The 21,646-nt window shown below is 41.5% G+C and overlaps 2 protein-coding genes across 4 annotated transcripts; both read left to right on the forward strand.

The window, feature by feature from the left end:
- The first annotated feature begins 1,468 nt into the window (after nucleotides 1-1,468).
- LOC132330152 (disintegrin and metalloproteinase domain-containing protein 9-like) lies at nucleotides 1,469-17,416 on the forward strand. Of its 3 annotated transcripts, XM_059852166.1 has the most exons (22): nucleotides 1,469-1,663; nucleotides 3,308-3,405; nucleotides 4,284-4,360; nucleotides 5,004-5,082; nucleotides 5,834-5,910; nucleotides 6,705-6,921; nucleotides 7,323-7,388; nucleotides 7,469-7,540; nucleotides 7,835-8,007; nucleotides 8,447-8,531; nucleotides 9,420-9,541; nucleotides 10,412-10,583; nucleotides 11,415-11,504; nucleotides 11,727-11,922; nucleotides 12,042-12,147; nucleotides 12,337-12,511; nucleotides 12,905-12,985; nucleotides 13,659-13,764; nucleotides 14,405-14,537; nucleotides 14,938-15,001; nucleotides 15,331-15,383; nucleotides 15,773-17,416. In XM_059852166.1, exons 1-22 carry the CDS (start codon nucleotides 1,594-1,596, stop codon nucleotides 15,849-15,851), a joined length of 2,391 nt encoding a protein of 796 aa, XP_059708149.1. In that variant the 5' UTR covers nucleotides 1,469-1,593; the 3' UTR covers nucleotides 15,852-17,416. The 3 variants fall into 3 exon arrangements, with proteins under 3 accessions (XP_059708149.1, XP_059708150.1, XP_059708151.1); XM_059852167.1 differs by lacking the exons at nucleotides 15,331-15,383; nucleotides 15,773-17,416 and adding an exon at nucleotides 15,128-15,293; XM_059852168.1 differs by lacking the exons at nucleotides 1,469-1,663; nucleotides 3,308-3,405 and having other exon boundaries at nucleotides 4,301-4,360; nucleotides 4,987-5,082.
- Nucleotides 17,417-17,951: 535 nt separating this feature from the next.
- PSTK (phosphoseryl-tRNA kinase) lies at nucleotides 17,952-21,537 on the forward strand. Its single transcript, XM_059852171.1, has 6 exons — nucleotides 17,952-18,206; nucleotides 18,392-18,650; nucleotides 19,351-19,549; nucleotides 19,957-20,032; nucleotides 20,553-20,646; nucleotides 21,338-21,537. The coding sequence occupies exons 1-6, from the start codon at nucleotides 17,952-17,954 to the stop codon at nucleotides 21,523-21,525; spliced, it is 1,071 nt and encodes a 356-aa protein (XP_059708154.1). The 3' UTR covers nucleotides 21,526-21,537.
- The last annotated feature ends 109 nt before the right edge of the window (nucleotides 21,538-21,646 follow it).

Consider the following 21,646-nt stretch of genomic DNA (forward strand, 5'->3'; position numbering starts at 1 on the left):
GGGGGAACGGCCCCCTCAGCCGGGGAATGGCCCAAGGGGCGTAGAGAGCCGGAGTTAATTCGCGTGGAAAACCCCTCTGAGATTTACTAAATCAAATATATGACCCAACATCACCGTGCCAACCATACTTTGGCTAGGTCCAGGTTTTCCTTAACCACCTCTGACTCCCGCTCCTCCCTGGGCAGCCCATTGCAATGTCAAATCACTCCTTCTGAGAAGAAATTCCTCATAATGTCCATCCTAAAGCTCCTGTGGTGCAGCTTAAGGCAATATCCTCTTGTCCTGTCGCTGGTTGCTCGGGAGAAGAGACTGAACTTGTGCCAGGAGAGGTCTAGGGTGGGTATTAGGAAAAGGTTCTTCCCCCACAGTGTGATCCAGCTCTGAACAGGCTCCCCTGTTGAACTCAATACCTCAAAGGTCTTTTCCAAATGAAATGATTCTTGGATTCTGTGAAACTTGCTAATATGTCAAAATTTGGAGCAGCGGGATTCTCCCGAACTGTGTCCTGACAGTGCACCACACAGGAAAGAGGCTATGAATAAAAGAGGCCATCAATAAAAGATGGGGTTCATTTAATTTTCAGTAGCATCTCACCTTCTGGAGTTGGGGAATGCTGCTCCTGAGGCTGTGGCAGACACAGACCCAGGGAATGAGGGTGTCAAGTTCTGCTTCCACCAGTGCTCAGTGCAGGAATGTTTAGGCTGTTCTCAGTCTGTGACTCTCTGGAAATGGACCTGAATGGGCTTTGACAAACTAATACTGCAAATACAGCCAGCTTTCTGCTTTTTGTCACTTAATCATTGTTTTCTAGCATTACCAGCAATGGAAAACTGAATTTTCTCTGCTTTAATCAAAGAATTAATTAAAATTAATTAATGTAAATGCTTGACTGTGTTGTCTCAGCCTCATTTTTCTGTTTCTAAATGCATGTGATACTTCTGAAATGCATTGCAAACTCAACCAGTTTTAGAAGCGTTTATTTTCTGCTTTTGGTGACAATGTGGTTACATAGAAGATGACTCTGATCCTGGAAGAGCAATGATCGGCACAAAATTATGGACTTCTGGTGAGGAGAATTGTGTGTGACATAGAAGGGACTGGGTAGAACCTCTGCTTTGGGGATTTTCATGTGTTCCTATGAATTATATTTTAAAGAAAAGATGAGAAAAATGGAAGACAAGAAGCTGAAAATTTCAAAGAGTAAATTGATTCACACTAGTTTTTTATTGAGCTGGCAGTAGCCAGGATAAATATCCTAAACACTGCATTTGTCAGTAGCAATATTTTACGTTTCTAATCTCACATGATCTCACCGTGGGATTAAAGTCTTTTAGAATAAACCAGTTTGATCCTGACACGGGACTCACCAATCAGGATTTAAGAATGTGCTGCTTTTTATTTGCATTAGGCTGTCTGACCAGTTTTCTCACAAGCCTAGTGGATTAAATTTTACTTCCCATTTGCTCAGCAGAGATGCAGTATCAGAGAGCTTTTTCTATTGTTTACCTTTGGAGCAGACGGTTCTCGGTCTTCTGGTTCCCTGCAGAGCAGCCAGAGCCAGCTCAGATGCTGGAGTAGTTTCTCTGGGAAGTCATGTTAATGCACAGCTTCTTCTTGTTCACTTTTGGACTAATTTTTACTGGAAACCCCTTTTGGATAAAAGGTAAGCTTTCTTTTTTCACGTATTCAGAAACTTTCTCCAAGTCTGCTTGGACACTGATTGTAATGATGCACACCTTTGACACTGAGCCACAGCTCTCTCTGTGCAGCCTTGCTCATTGAGAGAATCTTGGAAAAGATTACAGCTTGAAACTTTTTATAGTTGAGCTCTTTGTGGGGTTTTTTCCTCCTGGATATCGTAGGTATGTAAATCCATCATTTCCTGGTGGTGACAACTGCGGTTGCTGTCACTCTCACCAGTAGTAGAGACTGTAGAAAAATATTTCTTTGCTGATGTAAGGGAAATTCCTACAATTTCATTGGAATTTTTCATTAACTCATCTCCATTTATTATTTGGCTTCACATTTTAGATTTAAATGTAACACCTGAAATGTTTCTTAGAAACTGGTATTTTTATGATGTGCATCAAAGACAGTTTCCTCCTTTCAGGTGTCAAAATTTGAATTGTTAAAAGAGCATCTCCATGGTTAGTTCAACATACACTTGACTCATGAAACAGAAAGGATTTTGTGATTTAGATAATAAAATTATTGAGGATTAAGAACAAAATCACATCAAGTGCTGATATTCTTTGCAGACCAGTTTGGTAATATCAGCTTCCACATTTGGATTGCAATTGCAGCCTGTACTATTAAATGTATGCTACCTGCACCTAGCTTTTAAAAATCCTGATGCTATCTAGCAGGTAGAGATCATTATTACACTGGAGAACTCTCCTCACTTTGAATGGCTGGTTGTGTAACTTTTTTGCAATTATGAATTCCTTTCACAGGAATGGGGAAGCTGGGGGTGACTTTGTACTACTACAAATGCGAAGAAATCTCTTTGTTTCCTTGTAAAGGAACAATTTAATAAGGAAGAAACCACTTCCTTTGTTAAAACTCATATTATTGTTGATTCTGTTTAAAAGCAATGGTTGTGTCTCTGTTGACCAAACCAGTTGAGGAGCAGACAAGAAAAAGGAAGATTAATTCAACACACAATTTTTTAAAGTCACTGGAGATTGTTTTTGTCTTTATAAAACCACTTACCTGAAACCAGATCCTGGGCAGCCTCCTTATCTTTAGCTTCCTGCATTAGCCATTGGTTGTTCTGGAGATAATTCTGATATCATGTAAAAGGCTACAAACCTTTTGCAAAGATCTGACTGTTGCTAGAACAAACAAAATGCAAGATTAAGCAATGGCAGGAGGCAGCGTGGTGAGCCACGTTTTCTAAGGAAGGGTAGGGAAGGGAGGGGGACAAATTGTATCCAGAGGACAACTAAAAGTATTCCTTATTGAGGACAATGGAGAAAGGAGAAGGCCAGCTGCACCAATTTCCTGTGGTACATCAGGTTAAAAGTGTCAGTCATGGAAGAAAAAAGGATAAAGTCACGAAGTTAATAATCGAGAATATGAGAGAATTAGGATTTTGTTTAAATGCTTTGATAGTTTTTCTTTGTGTCCTCCAGAAAATCCCAGCTTTAATCTGAAGTAACTTTTTTTAAAGTCATTCCTGAACTGTTTCACTCTTTCTCCATTTGTGGCTGAATCAGAGTAAGCTTTTGGCTATCACCACTGTGCAGGGGCCAACATAATGCCTTATCCTTTCTGATTCTTTACCAATTTCAAACCTTATTTTCAGGTGTATCCTCTGAACACACATCCAGACTTTCTACATTAGAAATAATCATTCCTCGAAGTCTGAGAGGCAGAGAGAAACATCCCCCATTTTCTCATGAGGTTTGTTAATCTGATATTTTCTTTTTTTTCTGATTGTTGCTGTTTTTCAAAACATTGTCCTTCATTACACACACACTCACAATGGATGGTATAGAGATTTTTGTAATGAAATGTGCCCCACACTCTCTCTTCTGATTCTTAGTGTGTTCAACTAGTTTTAAGTAAATTTGTTCCCACAAAGGCCTGTGATAGTACTCTTGAGTGTCTCCCAAACTTCTAATCCTGTTAATGACCCTGTAGAACAGAAGTGAGAAAGGACATGAAGCATGTTTTCATTTCTTCTGAGTCAGATTAGATGTTGAACTGGAGCTAACATCCATGCTGTCCGTGTTCTGCTTTTTGGATAAGAACAAGAGGATTTCAGCCATGTAGCACCCAAAGGACAAAAATGGTCCCACAGGGTGGCACAGGTTAAGAGATGAGTTAAAAGAGAAATCTGAGCCTTAATTCTTCAGTTCTGAGGTAGCTTACCTTTGTGCCAGATACCGAGTTCATTCACTGAAGTAACTGTTAATGAAACAACATTAGTCATCTTTGTGCAAACCAATTAGGGGGTAAAAGACTGGGACTCGTTTATCTGATTTACAGAAGGAGTGTCACAAAGCACCATGTGGTACTGAGCAAAGAGTGCATTCATGGACTGTGCCCTCCTGTCTAAATGAAAATAGAGATTCATAGAATTTACACTTTACAGAGGAGAGAATGTTCACTTTGCGGCTGAGAGTTTGAAATATGGAAGCCTGAGAGTTAGGAATCTTGTGGTTTTTTTACTTAAAACATACACAGGAGTTGGGCCTCTCTTGTCAAGCAAAACATGGAATAAACACAACCAAATAGAAAAATTACCCAATTAAGTGATATATTTCTTTTGTTTTCAGGAGCATTCAGATGACAGTCTTTCTTACTCAGTTAAAACCAGAAATGGAACATACCTCCTAAAGCTGAAGAAAAATAAGTATGTGATAGAGTGTTCTAAGGAATTGCCTTGTTTTGGGGTTAGTTGCATACAGAGAAGAATTTTTTATTCTGAAAAAATTCAGAAGAAACCATTTAAATGTCAGATTGTAGCAACTACAGAACAGCTCTGTTAAATACTGTTAAATATAGTGTCTCTGTTATGGTAATATCTTGTAAATAGAAGGGAATAATAGTTTTTCTAGCTTCGAAGAAATTTATTTTGATTATTTTTTTATTAGCAGTGCAAGACAGAACATTTCAGAAAATCCTTAGGAAGAATTAGAATTCAGTTCAATATTAGTTTTTTATTAGCAGGTCAGAGGGGCTTTACCTCTGTTGTATTTTAAGAAATGTTTCTGTTTCTCGTATTCCTCATTCCTGAGCCTGTCATAAGCCAGGTCCTTATGCAACTGAGTCTGCTTAGAATCCTCTCTGTGGATCTTATTACAATAAATAAGTTTCAAAATAACTTATTTTCCAAAAATTCCAGCTTGTTTTAACTATTTTGTTTCATGTGCTTGGATTTTAATAATAATTTAGCATTGAGTGTGCTGCTAACAGAATGTAGAACTCACCAAGACTCTTGACTTGTTTCTTGTTTCTAGACCATTAAAAGAGCAGTAGTTTATTTTTGTTTCCAGAAAACTTCTCAGTGACAACTTTAAGCTGTACACATATGGGGGCAATGGGAAACTGCAGGCAACACCATCCAAAAATGAGGTATTGTACACAATAAAACTTCCTCTTTGTGTCAGAATTTTCTCTGAAAAACCAGGGAAGCCAAGAAAAAAAATATATTTGCTGGGAATGAGATTTTTGTGAGTTTTCACAGTGGAGCATTTCTGTTTAACAGTTACCAGTGATTTGAAGATGAGGTCCATGAGGGACTGGGCTGTTTGTGGGTGCAGCACCCCTGTTCCCCAAGGTGTGAAAGGATTTGCCAGGAGATTATGCCAGGCCTGAATTTGAGCCACCTTTGCACAATATGCAATTTAAAGTACAATGGCAGCATCAAAGCTCTATAGTTTTTAAATTCTGAATCAAACAAGCCTTATAAATACTTCTAAATTTAATTTCATCTTAAAACTGCACATGAGCTCAGTGAGACTTAATTGGGTGGGTTATGCATGCAAGATCTTCTCAGAGCAGTTCTTAAGCAGCATGAGAAATGTAGATTAAAAATAGAAAAATATTTTATAAAAATACTATAAAAATTTATAAAAATATAAAAGATGGGGGTTAAACTAAAAAGCTGGCTGTGTTCTAGAACCACAGGACTTTAGGTACTCATGTCAAGGGATATTCTCCTCCAAAAAAGTCAGGATTACTATCCAAGTAGGGAGCTCTGCTGTAAATTTCTAACAGCCAGCCCTGATGTTATGCAAATAATATGGTTAGTTAGAAAATAAGTTTGCAGTTGAAGGCAGCCACCTTGTTGTGTCACTAATTATGTGGGTTTGTTGCATTTCAGACACACTGTTATTATCATGGCACTGTTGAAGGAATTGCTGACTCCACACTTGCCCTTAGCACATGTGATGGCCTTAGGTATTTCCTCCTCCTATTTTTTTTTTTTTAGTATTTCATTTTGATGAAGCTGGAATTCATTAAAGGTTTTATAGTGTCTCTCATCTCCCACTTTTTTCCTCTTTTCCAAAATTCTTTCACAAAAAAAAAGATAATATGAGAGAAATTGTAATAAATTTAGGGAGAAACTGGGCATGACCTGAGGCTTCCAGTACTTGTTGTGACCAGAGATACCTTTGTAGAAAAAAAAATCTTCCCTTGATGAAGCTTTTGTTGAACTTAAAACACTCTTGCAAACAACTTTGTCTTACGAGTGGGCACATTTCAAAAGACAAACCATTTCCATGAAAAAAAATTTTTCCCAATTTGAACCATTTTTTTGTGTTGCAAATACAGTAAAATCACAATTGAGATAAAATTCACCTATTTATCTTTCAGGTGAAGCTTCACAGAGAGATGTCACTCACAATAAATCAGGACATATCCTGGCAGTCCTTTAAATGAATAGAGATAAGGGCTGAAAGGGACCCTTTGCATCAGCTCTGTACCCACAATCCAGACTCATGTACTAACAATTTGGCTTCATTCTCTTTTATATCCTTCCTTTTCTAACTGATTCAAGAAGCCCACACTTGTTGAGTATTTTAAATAAGTTCTGTTTTGTCTTTTATTGGGCATTTGAACTTACCCCATATAATTTCAAATAACAATTTATTTCAACATAGTGTCTAAGTATCCAGCTGTTATTTATTCATCTAGTCATAACCATGAGGGGAAAATGATGAAATAATGTTTCATTCTATTATGATTGTTAGGGGAATTCTCTACATTGGAGGCAAATGGTATGGAATGGAGCCCCTCAACACATCCAGCACATTTGAACATGTTCTTTATGAGTTGGAAGATGAGCAGGGTATCCCCTTCCACTGTGGGGTGCTGAATGGCAGCCTGGAGCATCAGATGTTTGTGAAGCAGTCTGTGAAATACACATTTTCATCAAACAGTACCTCCAGCAGGGACAGGCTCCTCAGGGTAAATATATTTCTGTTTCTCCCTTGAGCTGCAATCCAAGGCATCTCCAGGGCACTTGCTCTGGCACAGCATCACTGCAGGTGGGATTGGCCTGGCAGGACATTTCCTTGTGGCCTTCATTTCCATGGACACCAAGCTGGTGGGAGCCCTGCTGAGGAAATCCTGGAGCAGAAGATCAGCACAATGGGGATCTCACCCAGCTCACAGAGTCTGGCCAGGACAGCTGTGGGTAGGACATGAAATGCACAAGCTGCCATTCAGCTCATGCATCCCAGTGTCTGACCTGCTGTGAATTACTGACACAGATGTTTGTGGGGTAATCTAACACAAATTGAGGCCACGTTACAAAACACAGCATTGCAAATTCATTGTGTTAATTTACTGTGCTTTCTCATTTGCAGGAGAAGAGAGCTGTCCTGCCCCAGAAAAGCTATGTAGAGTTATTTGTGGTTGTGGATCACAACAGGGTAACTATATCATCCAACACTAAATACATTTTATTGTTTTGCTAATTCTTCTCCTCTGACATTGCTGTGGTATTTTACAGTTCTTGCTGAAGAATTCTGATCCTGCTGCAGTGCAAAAGGAAACAGTGGAGCTGATTAATTATGTTGATGGGGTAGGTCAGATAAGTTGCCTGATAAGATATGTTTAGGTACTTTCATAAAATTTTCAGTTATACTTCATTTTATATTCTAAATATTTTTATTTAGTTTAGAATGTATAAATATTTTATACTTCACTTACAATTACAAGTATCATATATTGATAATATATAAAAATATATTTCAAAGAAACTGAAGTTATCTCCTGGTCACTATGTTCAGCTTATTGTTTACTCAGTAGTAATGAAGTCATCTTTCAGAATTCCATTAGAATATCTGAGGGACATTAATTATAATTTTTTTTTCAGATGTATAGTGCATTAAACATCCAGATTGTTTTGGTTGGATTAGAGGTTTGGACAGATGCCAACCACATATCTGTGATGGATGGTTCAGCTGGAGATGTGCTGAGCAGATTTGTTTCTTGGAGACAGAAAGATCTCCTGAAGCGCTCAAGAAATGACGTTGGTCACCTCATAATGTAAGTTTGCATTCAGTGGGAAAACCAGCCATGCTGCCAGTGTTAATGTATGTGACTTAGGGCTTGAATATTCATTAAAATATTCCTGGAGTAAAATTCTCTGCACTTCCAAAATGGTTTAACCTGGAAAAATGACAAGAAAGTATAATGGATTCTTAAGAGTGACAGGGTGACCTCCAGAGGTCCCTTCCCACCTTAGCCATTCTGTAATTGAGTGCACTGACACAGCAGAATTAGGTGATTGATCATTATTTTCAAGCTCTTATTCAGATATTCATTATTAATTAGAATAAAAGCCTGCTGTGGTGATAAATTCCTTCTTGACTTCAGGAAGACCAATTTTTGCCTTGCCATATTTCCAACTCATCAGTGTCTTTTAGTAGAAATGATGAACTTTGAACCCATCACTAACACCACCTCCAAACTGCTCTTGTTGCAGAGGGAGAAGCTCTTTCAGTGGATCCATTGGAATGGCTTTTGTGGGTACTGTGTGCTCACATGTCCAGGGAGGGTCAATCAGCACTGTGAGTACATCATCATTTGGGTATGGAACAAACTGGTCCTTGACCTACTTGGTCAAATCACCCTGGTCATGGAGTTGGCTGATTTCTTTCATGGGGTTTCTGAAGTAAAGACTTGTGCATATTTTACACCTTTTTTTTTTTTTTTAAGTATTTCCCAATTTCTTTGTTAAATTCCAGCCTATTGGGCTCATTTAATCTTCATTTAATCCTTTTGGTCATCTTTTGTGCTTCATCAAACTCAATATTGCATAATCTCATCCTTATACCATTGAAGTTTATAACCACAGAGCTTGGGATGGGAATGCAGCTACAAAATAATACTCTTTTACTCTTTAAAGAAGTAGAAAGTGAATATAATGCACTGTAGTCTCAAGTGTTTGGAATTCTCACAATAGGACTGTAAAGAGGCAAAAAAAAAAATTAAAAATTAGTACAAACCTATTTTTTCTCCATCCTTGGGGCAGAACCAGTAACTCCAGAGGTTCCTGTCCTTAAAATATGGATGCCACAACATTGTGGACAATCTCAGAAGCAGATCCTGTTCTTGCCCAGTACATTTCTTGTTGAAGACTCCTTTGAAATCTAACAGTGTTAAGCAGTGTCTAACAGTGTTAGAATAGAATAGAATCACAGAATAAAACCTGCAATGGTAATCCAGACCAGCTGCCAACTTATTATCCAGAATATGATCCTCAGGGAAGGGGTGGCAGATTCTGGCCCTGCCTGAAAATAAAGTGACAAATTTTCAGTCCTTGCTGCTTTCACCTTGCAATACAATTTGTTATTCTGCCTTCACCATCCCTGAGAGCTTCGTGGTGGGAGTAAATCACTGGGTACAAACATTGTTTTCCATCATTTCACTGTTTTAAACTTGATTCTCTTTATTAGCTGAATCATGACAGAATGTTACAGCATGCCACAGTAGTGGCACATGAGCTGGGGCACAATCTGGGAATGAAACATGATGACAAGAGGTGTCCTGCATCCTATATCATGCACAGCACAGATAAGTGAGATTTCCAGTTATTTTATTTTAATGATTTATTTTGTTTGCAGTGACAATGCCTTACAAGCTGTGAAACTCCTATGAATCTGGAAGAGCTTTAGTGGATGGGGAGTTGTTTGAAAAATTTGATCACAGAGGTGGAGTCACTGACTTAGTATTTGATATCATATTAATTTTTATGAAATTGCATCTGTTTTCTGACCTCTTCATTCTTTATTTGTAACATTCTATTTGTAACATTCCTAAAAACATATTTGGACTTAATTTTTTTTTTTTTAATAATGGTGTGTTGCTGGGGTTTTTTCACCCTGTTGAGAATGCTTTATATGTACTCACTGGGTCTGTGCAAATATGCAACATATTATTTAAAAGTTATTTTTAAAAAAAGCAACTTCTTGGCTTATGTTTCCTTCATTTCATTTATTCTTTGGCTTCCCCTTAAGAGAAAAAGATCATAATATTTTATTTATCCCCAGTTGTATTAATAATCAGGATAAACACTGGAAAAAATTACTCTAGGAAGGGGCATTCCTTAGTTCTTAGGGACTCCAAGTTAAGATTAATGTTTTCTTGAGAATATTTTTTAATCAAACACCTTTAGACTCAGTATAGAATTTTTAAGGCCTGTTTCATACAAGACACCAGAATAGACAATGTGATGATCTCTGGCCTCTAAAAGCATTCATATTATAATAGTATTTTAAACTTCTGGTACTGCACTTTAATGCAAAGTAAAATAAAAATTAACTGTTTCATGATCTTCTAGCATTATGAAATGCAATATTTATCATGGAACAACAATATTTTAAGACCTTGAGTTGCAAGTTCTCCTGTAAGCAAAATATTTATAATAATACAATATTATCCTTTCCAGTGGATCCAGGAATTTCAGCACCTGTAGCGCTGATGATTTTGAGGCTTTTATTCTAAGTGGAGGAGGAAACTGCCTTAGAAATCCTCCCAAAACAAGTAATGTGTACAAAGAACCTGTCTGTGGTAATAATGTGGTTGATAAAAATGAAGAATGTGACTGTGGCAAACCACAGGTAATGCATCAAATTGAGCTGGACACTTGTTGTATTTATATATTATATTAATTCTATTCTATTCTATTCTATTCTATTCTATTCTATTCTATTCTATTCTATTCTATTCTATTCTATTCTGTTCTATTCTATTCTATTCTATTCTATTCTTCTATATATTACTGGCCTAATTGCATTATTATCTGAAGAGTTTTTCTTGTAATTTTGCGTTTTCTCCAAGCAGTATCAAAATAAATGTTAGTAAAAGTTTAAAATCATGCTTTGATTTTGATGTGGACTCAGTTAAGGGCTCTTGGACTCCACAGAACATTGAGGCACTGCTGAGAAAGAAGTGAAATTCAGAGCAGAGTGTATGGGAGCACCACTGGGGTTTTCTGCTGGTTTTAGCATCATGGATATTTCTGTTCCATGACAGAGACTGTTTATCTATAGAACATGTGCAAGTTTGTCAACTGCAACCCTTCAACTTTGCCTACACGAAATGACTTTTAAGAGTCACATTTGCATTCTCAAAATGTCCTTCCAAGAATGGGAGGTATTGGCTCATTCTTCAGAAGGTAAAAGTGTCTCAAATAAGGCATGAATAAACCAAAAGGCTGCCAGCAAGCCCTGGTTCCATTGGCATCCCTGTGCCACAACCCATCAAAGCAGGTGTTTTTCTGCTGACTTGTACAAATAAAGCACAGCAGCAGTGTCTGCTGGTTCTTTTTACAGCAGGAGAATGTGAGAATCTGACACAGTTATTTAAAGTTTGGCTTGTCCTTCCACATGGAGTGGTGAGTGCTTTCCTGGCTGTATAAATCAAACACTATTCCCTTTCAATGTTCTCAGGAGTGCTCCAACCCCTGCTGTGATGCTGCCACCTGCAAACTCACACCTGGCTCACAATGTGCTCAAGGACTGTGCTGCAAAAACTGCAAGGTGGGCAATGCTTTATTAAACTAAATTGTTACTATTCACTGAGATTTTTTTAATGTTTGAAAAGAGCTATCCTAGTCCTCTTGACATATTTTCAAGTGACATTCACCAGTAAGAGAGTATGTAAGAAGAGAATTTGTCTTATAAACGATCCCAGTTGTCTTTGTTTCACTCTAGAACTTCCTCTGTTGCAATACTGAAAGTGTTCTCCCTCTCTGGTCCTAGTTTAAAGTGGCAGGAGCAGAGTGCAGAGCAAAACAAGATGCCTGTGATCTCCCTGAGTACTGCAATGGAAGCACTGCCTACTGCCCAGATGATGTTTACATCATGAATGGTCACCCATGCAGCAACAGCAAGGCTTATTGCTACTATGGAGTGTGCCAGAGCTTTGATTCACAGTGTGAATCTATCTATGGCAAGGGTATGATTGGCATTTAATGTAAACCCATTTGTAGGCTCCTGATACACATTTCCAATTTTTCTTTCTGGTATTTTTCAGACACTTTACTGAGATTGACTATGTTTTTTTTTTTTGTACAGGGGCACGAAAAGCACCTGATATATGCTTTGAAAAAGCAAATATTAAAGGAGATAGGTTTGGAAACTGTGGGATAAAAGGTGGAGTGTACAAGAAATGCCCTGTCCAGTAAGTCACAACCAAATAAAAGCTAACCCTAAAATCTTCAATGTAAAAAAATATATTTGTTACAAAGCCTTAAAGTGAGAGATGTAAAAGAATATTTTTTAAAATACAAGCTAAAAAGCTGGAATGGATTACAGTGATCCTGATTTTTATCTGTTCACCTTGTCTCAGAGTATCCTTTATTCCAAACAGGCACAGTCTGTGTGGGAAGCTGCAGTGCACCTCTGTCAGTCTCCAGAACCTCCCAGCCTGGAGCGTTGTCAATAACGCATCCGGGGTTTTGTGCTGGTCCTCTGACTTTGACCTAGGATCAGACATCCCTGATCCTGCCCAAGTTCATGATGGCACAGCCTGTGGAGAGAACAAGGTAAGAGGAACCATGGCAGCCTGACAGAATATATTCCAGGTGGAAGGTTCTGAACTTCCAAAAACACTCCCTGGCTCTCTTGTTCATATGCCATAGCACAATAAAAATCTTTTGGGATTAATACATGCAAACAATTAATTAGCTGTTCAAAAACTGGGGTGCTACATAATCAGTCATTCAAATTACTCCATCAAAATGCATCCACAGAGTTAAGCAAACCTGAGACAAATAAAGTTATAAAATTTGGAAATACTGAATGTTGTATCAGTCCTTCTTCTTAACATGTAAGTGAAAGCTGCAGACTTGTAAACATACACAATTATATAGTATATTTATAAAAGGATGGGATTTTTTTAAGTTTTGTGTTTGAAAGACACTAATTACTTGTTGCAGGCTTGTTTAGGTTTTGAATGTCTTGATGCAAGATATCTGGGCTACAGCTGTGATGTAAAGCAGAAGTGTAATAATAATGGGGTGAGTAGAGCATGGTGCTTTGTGTCCTGTTCCTAGACTGTGCAAATTCCCTGCATTTAAACAATAACCAAGCAGGGGGCTTTGCTTTTTCCTCATTTGTATTAAAAGTTAAATCCACTTATTTTACCTGTATTCGTGTTGCCAGAACACTGCAAACCCCTTAGCACTAACATTGAGAGGCATTTTGTCTCAATTTCCCAAGGGATTTTTTTTAATATTACTGAGTTGGTGAATTGCAAAAGGAAAATATTCCTTTGAGGATGTTAGTCTGGTAATTCCTGATTTATACATGTCTCTGTGAAAAATCAAAATGGAGTCCAAAGGTTGTAAAACTAAGAAGGTTTCTGGACTGTGATTCATTGCAGGCAAATTACACAAATGTTAACTTAGAGAGAATTACCACGGGGTATCAGAATCCCTCAGTGGTTTGGGGTGTTATGGAGGGGCAGAGCTTATTCCCAGTTAATGTTTCATGTATTTCCATGCAATACTATGCAGCATTTCTTGTTTCCACCTGCAATTCCATGCATGGAACTCCAAATCCATACCAAAGGTTTGAGTGGCCACTCTCAGGGAGGTGTTGTTGGACTAATCCCTGTGTTTGGGCTGAGGGGTGTGACAGCTCGGGGGACTGTCCCTGCCTGACTCACAGTCCCTCTTGTTTGGGCTGTAGGTGTGTAACAACAACGGGAACTGCCACTGCAATCCGGGGTGGGCCCCTCCCTTCTGTAACCAGTCTGGCTACGGTGGCAGTGTTGACAGTGGTCCAGCTCACACAGGTAGGACACTGAAACTGGCCCCTCATCCTGCCCCAGGGTTGAGAAAATAATCGACTAATAACATAAAAAATAATCTACTAATAGCATACTAAGGTTGTTTTTTTTTTTTTTTCTATTGCATGAGACCCAAATTGTGGACTGGCTTGAAGAACAAACATTATTATTTGATAATGAAGTAGCTTTTGTTGGCCTTTACACATCTCTTTGTCTAAAAGCAAAGTTCATAATCCAGGGTTTTCTGAGGAAAATCTGTGTTCCTTTCTGCAGAACTTTATTAGATTTTACTAAATTTGTACTTTGGGAAAGGGAAAAAATGTTTGTATTTATTAAAAGTTTAGGAAGGCAAAGCAAAGATGCAGAGCAGTTGTGGTAAGCAAATACAAAACCAATTTGTCTGCTTCAAAATTATTGAAAACATTTTATGGAAAAGGAAAAACATTGCATATACATAGGGTGGGTAAGGCAGAAAGAACTTGTAATGCCACAAGGCCAAATCCTGATTGCAGCATGTTATAAATTTCAGTGAAGTTGTTAATTCTATTCTTCAACAATTTGAAGATTGTACTTTTTAAAACAAAAAGAAAGCTTTAATAGCTTTTAAATGCTGTTAAATTCCATGATTTCAATTCTTTTTTCCTAGATACATCACTTCGGGATGGGCTGCTGATTTTCTTCCTCCTGGTGCTGCCTGTAGCCATCCTCACTGCAGTAGCAGTATTTAAACGTGATGCAATAAGGAGAAAACTTTGCAGGAAAAGCAGAGGACAGCACAGGTATTTCCCTTCTTACAGGTGCTATTCCAACATGAGAGTGTGCCCCAGGTCAGTGCAGCAAGGCTTTATCTACAGAAAATATTCCACACCTCCTGAAGGACAAGCCTGCCCTGCTGACAGCAGCAGTGGGGAGTTCAACAGCCCATCCCCTGCTCCTTGGAAGTGCAATCCAGACACTCCACTTGTCTGTTCTCAAGCATTTTTTCCCAAATCCTTTGCACTTTCCTAATTTTTGTTGATAATTGAATTGTGTGGATGCAGGGGCAGAGCATATTGAAATTGCCTGTCAAGTCCAGAACAGGATGGACTCAAAGCAGAATCCAGATGCCTGAGCTGTAGCTGTGTCCTTGGAAAATGCTGCATCCCTGAAGGATTCCTGATGATGTGGTTTCTGTTTCAGGGATAGCAATGGGCAGGAACCAAAGCAAAGCAACAGAGCAAGTCATGAAACAAGAAATAATCAGGTAAAATAGATGGAGACTTGGATTATTTCATGTTGGGTAATTCAGACTGCACAGTACCTTTTCTCCAACACAGTTAATCATGACTTGATTTTCTGACACATTGAAACCATCTCTGTTATTTCTTAGGCCAAACACTGGAGATGCTGCTTAGCCAGGCTGTGGCCTCTGATAAAACTGAATAAAAATTATCAAAACAAAATGTTGCAAGAGAATATGAAGAAAGCCCCAGCAAATGAGAGCCAGCTCTAAAATGACATTAGCTTAATACTGAAGAATTACCTACACTTTATGTTTTCTGCTAACCTGATTTTCTGCAATGTTTTTTCCAGCCTGCTGCATCAAACCACAATATTTTTACCATATTGCATTTTCCTGGTACAAGGTTTGTAGTGTTTAAAACCTCCTTCACTTCATCTTCCCTGTTTATGTTTCTGTAAGTGAAGTTATTGATGTCCTGTGTCCTGCTTAGGGGGATTTTTCATGTAGCATCATGAAATAGATTAAAGATTAGATTAGATTTAATTAATAGATAAATTAAATTTAGATTAATTAATAGATTAATAGATTTTTCATGCAGCATCAATCATTGATTAAAAGCTTGAAGGAAAAATGTTGGCATAAATACAGGTAAATGCTGCAAGGGAGAGGAAGGGGCAGAGAGAATTAGGTGGAAAAGCTAGAAACTGTTTAAAAATGGTAAAGAACCAGTTTGGAAATGTCAGCTGTCTCAAGTCATGAAATACTAAACCCAATGTGTTTTCCACACTTCAGGCAGCCAGTCCAAACCCAGCTTCCTGCAGCTTCCTCAGGACTTCAGCGACCCCCAGTCCCACCTAGACCAGTTGTCTGAGATGTTTCTTGGGAACCCTCAACCAATTCTGACACAAACTGGCCTGAAAAACAAATTAAGGGATTTCAATGCTCCAGTGCTCTCCTTGTGCAGCCAAAATGCCTTTGGAAAGCAGGTCCCTCCTGGGAGGCCTGGGTGCCCAGGGGCACTGAGCACAGATTGGTGACACCCCAGAGTTTTGCTCCTTGCTGCTGGCTGTGTTTGTGCCTCCTCTACCTCAGTTTTACAATTCAGACCCTGGAGTTCAACATGCACAGGAGTGAACCTGGGAGAGTGTCAGAGAACAGGACTCTTCCACGCTGCTGCCTCCCTCTCAGGCCACAGAGAAGTGAATTCTGCTGTTCACAGACATCATTCAAAGATGGGAGATCTGCACTTTACCTCCTGGGCTCTCCTCTCCTCAGGACACTGCCAGGAATTCCAAGGGCTCCCAGAGCCAGGTTTGGGGACAGTCCCTGTGCCCTGCTCTGACACCTGTGTCTTGGTTTGGAAAGACAGGTCTCTGCTAAAGAAGGCAGGAGCTTCCCCTGAAATGGAAAATGTAAACCCCCTCCCTCTGAATTGCTATAAATTTTAAATTAAGGGGCTCTCAGACAAAAATATGAGAGCAGGAATAACAGTTCTTTACTAGGGAAGAAAATAAAAAGATAAAATAAACAATGCACTAAACTAAAACAACACTGACAGAGTCAGAACAAAACCTGACACCCTGTGGGTCAGGGTGTTGGTGGCAGTCCAGTTGGAATTGTGGCTGCAGCCCTCCTGGATTGCCATCAGCCCAGAGCCCACATCTCACACCTCACCAGCCAGGTCAGCTTCCATTTCAGGTAATTTATAAAAGTATCCTCACTTGGGGACATCAGAAACTCTGTAGGTCATGTCCTGGGTCTGAAAGGACCCATCCATCTCTGTTACAGAAAATGTGGGATATTGGGAGATATTGGGAATACCTCTCCAGCTCCACAGTGGTTCAGGGATTACTGGGTGTGGCAGTTTGGCATTTTTCCTTGAAACTGATTCCACCACAAAAGCAACAGATTAACTTTTGTCATTCTAAACGGCACAGTTAGAAACCAGCACTGATTTCAAAGAGGGTGTATGGAGTGACATAGATTTCCAAATAGGCTCCATCAAATGTCTCTGTAGGAGATGGATGCAGGAAATCCAGGGAAAGTCTCCACCAGCTGCAGTGCAGAGAGCACCTCGCTGCCAAGAGCAGAGCTGTGGGTGTGCACCCACCTGTCCTCGGGGACTGCAGCACACCCTGGCTGTGCTCATGCAAATTCCAGAGTGCAAACTGGGAAAATGAGTGAATAAATTACAGGATTGCCTCACTGAGAGAATATTTCCAACCCCTCAGATGGCCACATCACTGAAGAGCTGGAAAAAAGAACCCAAAAGGGATTGCTGGCAAAAAGTCTGTGTCTTCCAAAGTGGCCTCTTCCTTAACCCTTTAGAATCTCAAACTATTATTAAATATTCCTGTCATTTAGACCTCAACTATAATATGACACTGATTTTATTTATTACATTACAATTTAAAATAAATCCTCAGGGGCAGCACACGTGGTTGTATCTTTGTTTTGTGATCACCACAAAAGGGGCAAGGGGGGATGGCTCAGCCTTTAATGCTCCGAGGGGGGCCAAAGAAAATTCTCCTGCTTATTGTGGTACCAGAACCGGGTAAAAAATGGATAAAACCAGAAATTAGTAAAAAATGGGCAAAACCAGAACCGGGTAAAAAATGGGTAAAACCAGAAATTAGTAAAAAATGGGCAAAACCAGAACCGGGTAAAAAATGGGCAAAACCAGAAATGGGTAAGAGATGGGTAAAACCAGATCCGGGTAAATAATGGGTAAAAGCAGAAATGGGTAAGAGATGGGTAGAAACAGAAATGAGTAAAAAAATGGGTAAAAGCAGAACCGGGTAAAAAATGGGTAAAACCACAAAAGGGTTAAAACCAGAACCGGGTTAAGCCAGAACCACAAAAGGGTAAAAAGTGGGTAAAAGCAGAACCGGGTCAAACCAGAGCGGGGTTCAAGGGGCCGTTCGTGGCTCTGTCGTTCGCACCGAACCCGCCAGGGGCCGCCTCAAAGCGCATGCGCACAGCGCCGGCGGAAGCGGCGGAACCGGCAGCGCTGGCGGCGGCGGAGCAGCAGCAGCAGCACCGGAGGAGCGGCGGCAGCGCCCGGGTGGGGCTGTGCCTGCTGTGCGGGCTGCCCGCGGCCGGCAAGTCCACCCTGGGCCGCGCCCTGAGCCGCCGGCTGCCGCAGCGGCCGGGCTGGGCCTGCGCGCTGCTCGCCTACGACGAGCTCATCCCGCCCGAGGCCTTCCGCACCAGCCCGTCCCCATTGGTCAGTGCGGCTGCGCTCATTGGCCGGGGCGGGCGCGCCGGTGTTACGTCATCGCGTGCGACCGCGGTTGCCAGGCAACGAGACGCGGCCGGGCCAGGGCCGGGTCCCCTCGTGTCGGGCCCGGAGCCGGGAGCGCTCAGCGGCGGCGATGCGGGCCGTGATCTCTCGCCTTTCTCTCTCCACAGCTGCCCGGCTGGAAGCAGAGCCGCCGCGAGCTGCTGCAGTGCCTGGAGGGGCTCCTGCGGGCGCTGCTCACCGGGGCGCCGCTGCCCGGCGCCGCGCAGCCGGGCTGGCCGCGCTTCCTGGGCTGCTGCCGCCGGGAGGGGCTGCTGCCCGCCGCCCTCGGGGACGCCGGAGCCGCCTCCCGGCCGCTCGTCCTCCTGCTGGATGACAACTTCTATTACCAGAGTATGCGCTACGAGGTGTACCAGCTGGCCCGCAAATGTAATTATTCCCTGATCTTCCGCATGAGGATGTTTGTAGGAAATTCGGCGCGCTCCTTCTTTCAAGTGCTCTCCCGGAGCGTGGGTTATTCTGATTGCTGGGTGCCTGTTATAGAGTAGCAATCAATGTAACTTTGTTACTGCCTTATTATAAATTGGTAGATCGTGTAAAGCCCTTCCTAGAGCAGCCTTAAAGCACCTTCCAGTACATAAGGAGGCTCCAAGAATGCTGGAGAGGGACTTTGGACAAGGGCATGGAATGACAGGGCAGGGGAAATGGCTTCCCAGTGACAGAGGGCAGAAATAAATGGGATTTGGGGAAGGAATTCTTCCCTGGGAGGGTGGGCAGGCCCTGGCACAGGGTGCCCAGAGCAGCTGTGGCTGCCCCTGGATCCCTGGCAGTGCCCAAGGCCAGGCTGGATGGGGCTGGGAGCACCCTGGGACAGTGGAAGGTGTCTCTGCCCATGGCAGGGATGGAATGAGGTGACTTTACCATTCCATTTTTCTGTGTTTTGATCTCAGACATTTCCTGTGCAGCCTTGAGGTAGAATTCTGTTCCCTGTCCAGATTTGTGTTCATGTCAGGCTCAGAAGCAGAGCAGAAGCTCCTCATTCATGTAGAGCCTTTCTCCTACATGCTGCTCTCAGAAATTGTTACTTGAACTGTTTAAAGATAAAATTGTCTGGTTCTGTTCTTTTTAGATTCCTTGGGCTTCTGCCAGTTATTTTTAGAGTGTCCGGTGGAATGCTGCCTGCAGAGGAACGGCCTCAGAAGTGATCCTGTGCCTGAGCACACCATACAATTAATGGCAAGGAAAATAGAAATGCCAGATCCCAGGAAAAACACCTGGGAGCAGCACAGCCTCATTCTGAGCAGTTCTGATGGCATCTCAGAGGATGAGTATGTCACTGATTGATCCCAGAGTTTTCCCTAAGTGCTTTTTTCAGTGGTAGAAGCTTTTTATTGTATCTACACAATGTGTAAAAAGTATTTAAAAAGTATTTCCGGGGTGATTTTTGGCAGTTACACAGAATCCAGGTGTGGTGGGAGTTCACAGCACCATCCTCTGCAGTGTTAACCTCAAAACTCACAGCATTCCTGCCCTCTCACTGAAACTCTGTGCAAGTTGTCTGAAATGCTAAGGCTGGAAATAATTTGAGTTGTAATTGGTTTTCATTTCAGAGTATTTCACTGATTGCCATAAAAATTTACCTGAAATCATGCTTTTCATTTTTTTTTCCTGTGGCATCTTTAGAAAAGAAGTGTATCTGTGTGATTGCCATGGTTTACTCTGTTTGTTTTCTTAGTGAGCAGATCATGAACTTGCTGGCCACTGCTTTGGAAAATCCAGAGATGCCAAATGAGGAGGACACAGAGCAGAAGGTAGCACTGCTGGGCTTGAGGACACAGCTTTGGAATTGTTCCCTGGGAGGGTGGCAGGCCCTGGCACAGGGTGCCCAGAGCAGCTGTGGCTGCTCCTGGATCTCTGAAAGTGCCCAAGGCCAGGTTGGACACTGGGGCTGGGAGCACCCTGGGACAGTGGAAGGTGTCCCTCCTTTAAGGTCCCTTCCAACCCCAACCATTCTTTGACTTTGGAGAAATCCTTAAAAACCTGGCTACTCAAACAAACAGAAGCAATTTTCACATACAAATTCAATTTGATCTAAAAGTTGTTTTAATCTGATGAAGGTTAATAATAAGTTTTTGTTTAGTATAGTCTAAACTCTTTGTGCTAGGACTTGAACACTAATTTAGGCCAGGCTGGACACTGGGGCTTGGAGCAGCCTGGGACACTGGTGCCAGCCTGAGGTGCTGCTAATGTGTTGTTCTCAAATAGCACTTTAAAAGTCAGGTAAATTCAAAGTGTTTGCTTGTTTTCTTCCTTGCTGGTGGCCCTGGCCAGGAGGCAGCTCGAGCCATCTGTGCAGCCAGTGCTGTCCATCAGGCTGACCAGGCATGCAGGAGAGCCATCTCTGAGGCCATGCAGGATGCCAAAGGTACCTCGTCTGCCCATGCCACCTATCCCAGCTCCAGCTGGCAATGGGAAGCAGCCCCTGCAATTCCCTTGGGATAAACTGTTCAGGATCCTATCCCAGCAGGTGTGCCTGAGGCAACACCTTCACAGCTCTGGTCAGGGTTGTTTGTAGAAGTTTGTAGGTTTAAAAACCAGAATCATATTTAGTAACTGTATTAATTACAGCTTTAATAAACCCATTTAGTACAGAGCAGCATTTCAGAGGATTTTTATACTGTCTTGGGACACGTGCCAATAAGGACAGGGGCTTTGCAGCCTGCACTGGTTTGCTCCTAAGATTTATATGAGGAGCAGCTTGGTGTCCTTAACTGCAATGCTCAGCTCTGTGCCTGCTTCAAGCTTATTCCTGTGACAGGGACAGGAGGGAATGGCTGGAGCTGGGTCAGGGGGGTTTAGGTTGGATTTAGGGAAAGGTTCTTCCCCAGAGGTGCTGGCACTGCCCAGGCTCCCCAGGAAATGGGCACAGCCCAGAGGCTGCCAGAGCTCCAGGAGTTTGGACAGCACTGCCAGGGTGGGGTTGTTGGGGTGTCTGTGCAGGGACAGGAGCTGGACTGATGATTCCTGTGGGTCCCTTCCAGCTTGAGGTATTCTGTGGTTCTGTGATTTTTTTCTGTAAGCATGAAGTTAAAAGTTCAGCTTCGATGTTCTTTTAGGTAAAAACATTCTCCCGAGTGAGATGAAGAGCCTGGCAGAAGAACTCAACAAACTGAAAGCAGAATTTTTGGAAGACTTGAGGCAAGGAAAGACTTTGAAAACCCAATATTCTGACCCTGCTACAAGTGTTATTTCTTCATTCCAACATGAGGCAACCAAGGTAGTAAATAAATATATTTTAAAATAATGACATAGAGAATGTTGGGTGTTTAGGAGTCCCAAGTGTTTCAAATGCAGTACTCTGAGCACTGCTGCTGAGAGATCTGAGGTGCAGATCCCTTCTCTGGAGCCCCTGTGCCTCCTCTCCC

This window comes from Haemorhous mexicanus, chromosome 7 (assembly GCF_027477595.1).
Source record: "Haemorhous mexicanus isolate bHaeMex1 chromosome 7, bHaeMex1.pri, whole genome shotgun sequence".
Classification (NCBI taxonomy): Eukaryota; Metazoa; Chordata; class Aves; order Passeriformes; family Fringillidae; genus Haemorhous; species Haemorhous mexicanus.